Source organism: Dendrobates tinctorius, unplaced genomic scaffold (assembly GCF_039654945.1).
Source record: "Dendrobates tinctorius isolate UK_male_01 unplaced genomic scaffold, ASM3965494v1 ptg000155l, whole genome shotgun sequence".
In the NCBI taxonomy this organism is placed as follows: domain Eukaryota; kingdom Metazoa; phylum Chordata; class Amphibia; order Anura; family Dendrobatidae; genus Dendrobates; species Dendrobates tinctorius.
Window position 1 is genome coordinate 11554323 of NW_027361822.1, and position 6000 is coordinate 11560322.

General features: G+C 44.4%; 1 protein-coding gene across 1 annotated transcript in view; it reads right to left on the reverse strand.

The window, feature by feature from the left end:
- LOC141051124 (uncharacterized) overlaps nt 1–5467 on the reverse strand; it is a 180993-nt gene extending 175526 nt beyond the window's left edge. The window contains exons 1-2 of the mRNA XM_073548012.1: nt 5335–5467; nt 5026–5205 (exon numbers count right to left, since the gene is read on the reverse strand). Coding sequence (XP_073404113.1) covers nt 5026–5205; nt 5335–5391 — 237 coding nt within the window. The 5' untranslated portion in view covers nt 5392–5467. The remainder of the gene's footprint in view (nt 1–5025; nt 5206–5334) is intronic.
- Between the last annotated feature and the right edge of the window lie 533 nt (nt 5468–6000).

Sequence of the window (6000 nt, forward strand, 5' to 3'; positions counted from 1 at the left end):
GTCATCAATGGGCATAAAAGTATTTACATTGATTTTTCTGACTAACACGGTACCACAATATAATTTGATATTGTACATGAACAGTAGACCTTGAAAAGAAAGTAGATCTTGAAAAGCAACATGGCTTCCATGAACCAATCCAGCAAAATCTGTGCTCCCAAAGCCAAAAGTCCCCTCGCTTCCGAGGCCTGCAGTGTGCCCAAATACTCTGACCATCCACAATTTATCATTGCTGTAGTAGGAAGAAGCCACTTAAAAATTTATGGTGGTTGTGTGTCCAGAAACAAAAGAAGCTGAACACCATATATTAAAACACTAAAATGGAATATATGCAATTTTCACTCTCCAGCTTTCATGCTGTGACAGTCTTCAGAAAGGAAGAGGGGCCTCAAACTATCCCTGTCCCAGGGGTACTCTTGAAGGTAGAAAGGCTCTGGTCTCCGACCTTACTATGCTCCTGTTAACCCCTAATCTGTCCCCTCCCCCACTCCATGAGGATCAGGACAAAAATGTACCGTATATACTAGTGTATAAGCCGAGTTTTTCAGCACCTTTTTTTGTACTGAAACCACTCCCTCGGCTCATACACAAGTCATGCTCCCAGAAAGCTGGCAGGGGAGGGGGAGCAGCGGGTAAGAGACAGGAGCCGGCAGGGAACGGGGAGCGGCGGAGCAGCGGGTAAGAGACCGAAGCCGGTGGAGGAGGGAGAACGGCAGAGCTGCGGGTCACAGAGCCGGCGGCTGTGGCTAAAGCCTGTGCCGCTGTGGTAATAGCGCACAGTGTGAGCCGCAGCCGTCAGCTTCCAGCACACATACCTGCTAGCGCGCCCTCAGTGAGTCAGTGACACTGCATCTCGTTCCGGACGCCGGAGCCAGCAGCTCTCTTCCAGCCGAGCGGTCACGTGGTACCACTCATTAAGGTAATGAATATGCACGCATCTCCACTCCCATAGGCATGAAGCGCATATTCATTACCTTAATGAGCGGCACCACGTGACCGCTCAGCTGGAAGAGAGCTGCTGGAAGCCGGAACAAGATGCAGTCCCACCGAGGGAGTGCATGCAGGTAAATAGGATGTCTTTTTTTTTTTTTAACAGGAATCAAACATATGGATAAGGAGCCATGCATATCAGGATAGGGACTGGGGAGCCATACATACAGGATAGGGACTGGAGAGCCATGCATACCAGGATAGAGACTGAAGAGCCATGCATACAGGATAGGGACTCGAGAGCCATACATTCAGAATAGAGACCGGAGAGCCATGCATACAGGATAGTGACCGGAGAGCTATGCATACAGTATAGGGACTGGAGAGTCATTCACACCAGGAGAAGGACTGGGGAGCCATACATCCAATGACAGGGACTGGGTACAGGGGAGCCATGCATATAATGACAGGGTCACGGGAGCCATGCATACCACATAGGGATGAGGGGACAATGCATACCCAGCTTATACTTGAGTCAAAAAGCTGTCCCAGTTTGTTGTGGCAAAAATAGGTGCCTTGGCTTATACTCGGGTCAGCTTATACTCGAGCATATACGGTAATTTAAACAAGCCACAAAGACAAAACAGGGATAACAGAAAACCTCTATCATACAAAAGCACTCGCCAACAATAGGGAGGATAGGGACAGGGAGAATGGGAATAGAGACCAGGAGATAAACTCATACGTACTATGGAAAACTACAGATCACTACAACTAGTTCGCTCTAGCACTCAGCACAGAAAAACAAATCTTTCACTGGCAGGTACTTAACACCCTAACCAATTTATGTAGAGGGAGTAAATGATAAGCAGTTGCAGCTGAGAACAACCAGGCTGTATGGTCTCAGCCAGCATGAAAAGAGTCCTTCACCCTCTCAGCACTGAAGGAAAGGAAATCCATGTAAAATAGGACATGAATCGCACCATCTCTAAAGACCTGCGATTCATTACCCGACGTGACCATCTAACTCCAGGTCTTCCAGGGGGATGTGACACCCTCGTGACACCACTATCCGCTGCGTGATAGCTTCCAGAGATTACTTGTTGAGTCAAAATAGTCACTACTCCTAAAGATGAATTCCATGAGGTAATACAGTCAGTGTGCAGCTTTCTACAGTCTTGTTTCTCCACGGTTGTGGGACTTTAGGTGATCTGCAAATGGTGTAAACAAACTATCCCAGCACAATCTGAATTCCCACAGCCAAATGGTGCTTTTTACTTTATGAGCCCTGCCATGTGCCCTACTGAGGGGTAACTTTTATTTTCTGGCCTTGCAGATTGAACAATGGATGGCTCCAGCACAATTTCTTATATAAATGCTCAAACGAATAAGGACAGTTTTGGGGGTAGGAGCATGCAGTGCAATAGTGGCAGAATGTTGACATTTAATTCTGATATGGTCAGACTACATCGCTGATAAAGGAGTGACAGCCAGTGACTGAGGAGAATCTGTGATTTCTCTGCATTTAGTGGTTACTACTCACCGATGCTGTTATCGGTAGGAATCTCCTCTTTACACTGATCATCACCTCTCACAAATATCTCTGTAGTATTAATGTGTGTCAGATCTTCACCCTGAAACAAATATTGTAAAAGTCACAGACAGATGGAGAAGTCACATCTATGATCAGCTCTAATCCTGTCATCTCCACCGTTCTCATTACACAAGTATAAAACATATAATACTCGTGGATACAACAAGACTGAGCACAAGACCTTCACAGCCATCTACACATCATAGGGGAGATCTCAGACACCTTCTCTCCATCTACCTGATGATCCTGAGGAACACTAGGATCTTCTTGTTTACAATCCTGTGGAAGAAGAGGACGGGGACATCTCTCTGGTGTTGTCCTCTCACTGGATAGAACTGGAGGAAACACATACAGGGACTGAATTAATTCTTTACATACAGATAATTATAGGCCGTGTGTATTTAGTCCTGTCTATTACCTGGTGATGTGAGGGGCTGGGGAACCTCCATCATGACGTTCTTGTACAGATATTTACGTCTTTCTAAATACTCCCACTCCTCCATGGAGAAATAGACGGCGACATTCTGATACCTTATAGGAACCTGACAAACACAATAATAACATCATCCTCTGATACCTCCGTAGCGTTACTGTGTAATGTCCCAACATTCCCTGCAGTGTCACCTCTCCAGTCAGCAGCTCAATCATCTTGTAGTTGAGTTCTAGGATCTTCTGGTCAGTGATGTCCTCATGTATCAGGGGGTGAGGTGGAGGCCACAGGATTGGGCTCATGGGTCTTCCCCATCCCTCAGACACAGGGGCCTGACAGCGCTCACTAGAAGTCTTCTTCACTACGGTGTAATCCTGTTGATGGAGAGACACATTAATAAATCTCACTACAGACATTTCCAGAGTCCTCACCTCTCCAGTTCTGTCCATCTATTATTCCCATAGATAAGAATGATGTAATGTGACGTCATCGGAATCTCTCACCTCTCCAGTAAGCCGGAAGAAGATCTCTAGGGTGAGGTGTAATATCTTCCCCACCAACTTCTCCTTGTCCATAGTTATCATTGACGGATCAATCAGGAAAATTGTAGGGACCTGAATGGGAAGATGACGATGTAACATTATAAACATTACATGTAATAACACAATTACAGGAGATAATAAAGGGAACATATAAGGTGATAGAGCGTGTAGATGTTCTATTCTCAGATCATATAAACTGGAATGTCATAAACATCACCCACTTGCTGCACTCGTGACTTGGATGTGACTGTAAAGCAGGACTCTGCTACTCACAATCACTTGTCCATTCAACTACCACAATAGGCTAAAAATGAGCTAAGCGCCTGCCACAGTCATCTCACACAATTATACACCACATTTCTTGCACCCACCACTTGCCATGTTGATTAGACACCTGCCCTGGGTGGCACACTAGATCACATGCACAGCTAACTTTTCAAAGCACCAAATAGGTACTTCTTGCACTTTGGCATACTCTCAGTAAAAGAACCAAGCTATACCTATCCTCTTGGATGTGGGTATGTTTAGAACAGCAAAGAACAAACTGATTAAATATTAGATGTAACATATACAAAATTTACAGTGCTTAAAAAGGACAAAAATGAAATGATAACATTTACACACAAGAGAAAAAAAAAACAGTTAAAAAATAAACAAGTGAAATACAGGAATATCTTATGGTTTCAGAGCTTAGCCCTGAAACACTTTTTTTTAAATCAGAGACATCTATGATCAGCTCTAATCCTGCCATCTCCACCGTTCTCATTACACAAGTATAATAATAATAATATAATAATAAATTTTATTTTTATAGCGCCGACATATTCCGCAGCACTTTACATTTCAGAGGGGATTTGTACAGACGATAGACATTACAGCATAACAATAATCACATAGATCATAACAGATAGGAATGAGGAATGAGGGCCCTGCTCGCAAGCTTACAATCTATGAGGAAAGAGGTAGACACGAAAGGTGGGTGGTAACAGTTGCCCCGATTGTATGGACCAGCCATAATGTTAAGTGTGTAACTGCCATGTATAAAACATATAATACTGGTGGATAAAACAAGACTGAGCACAAGATCTTCACAGCCGTCTACACATCATAGGGGAGATCTCATGACACCTTCTCTCATCTACCTGATGATCCTGAGGAACATCGAGATCTTCTTGTTTACAGTCCTGTGGAAGAAGAGGACGGGGACATCTCTCTGGTGTTGTCCTCTTATTGGATAGAACTGGAGGAAACACATACAGGGACTGAATTCATTCTTTACATACAGATAATTATAGGCCGTGTATATTTAGTCCTGTCTATTACCTGGTGATGTGAGGGGCTGGGGAACCTCCATCATGACGTCCTTGTACAGATCTTTGTGTCTTTCTAAATACTCCCACTCCTCCATGGAGAAAAAGATGGTGACATCCTGACACCGTATAGGAACCTGACACATACAATTATACCGTCAGTCCCCATTCCCTTCATAGCGTTACTGTATAATGTCCCAGCATTCCCAGCAGTGTCACCTCTCCAGTCAGCAGCTCAATCATCTTGTAGGTGAGTTCTAGGATCTTCTGGTCATTGATGTCCTCATTTGTCAGGGGGTGAGGTGGAGGCCCCTTTATTGGGCTCAGGGGTCTTCCCCATCCCTCAGACACAGGGTCCTGACATCGCTCACTAGAGGTCTTCTTCACTACTGTGTAATCCTGGTTATGGAGAGACACATTAATAAATCTCACTACAGACATTTCCAGAGTCCTCACCTCTCCAGTTCTGTCCATCTGTTATTCCCAAAGATAAGAATGATGCAATGTGACGTCATCAGAATCTCTCACCGCTCCAGTAAGCCGGAAGAGGATCTCTTGAGTGAGGTGTAATATCTTCTCCACCATCTTGTCTCTGTCCTTATCCAGCCTTGACGGGTCAATCAAGAAAATTCTCTTGTATAGAAGATCACAACTGAGAGAATATCCTATTATAGGGACATGAATGGGAAGAAGATGAGGATGTACCATCACAAAGATCCCATGTAATAAGACAATTACAGGAGATAATAAGGGAACATATAAGGTGATAGAGCGTGTAGATGTTCTATTCTCAGACCATATAAACTGGAATGTCATAAACATCACCCACTTGCTGCACTCGTGACTTGGATGTGACTGTAAAGGGAGAACTCCGCTTCTCACAATCACTTATCTATTAAAGTTCCACAATAGGCTAAGAATGAGCAAAGCGCCCCCCACAGTCATGTCACACATCCAAACCACACTTCTCGCACCCACCACTTGCCATTTTGATTAGACGTCTGCCCTGGGTGGCACACTAGTTCACATGCACAGCTAACTTTTCAAAGCACCCAATAGATACTTCTTGCACTGTAGCATACACTGGGTAAAAAAAAGAAAAAAAAACAGTCCACCGCTCCTTCCACTTCTATGGGAGCTGTGGTGTAATGTGTGACCGCGCTCAGCTGAGTCAGTGCTGATTACACTGCTGTG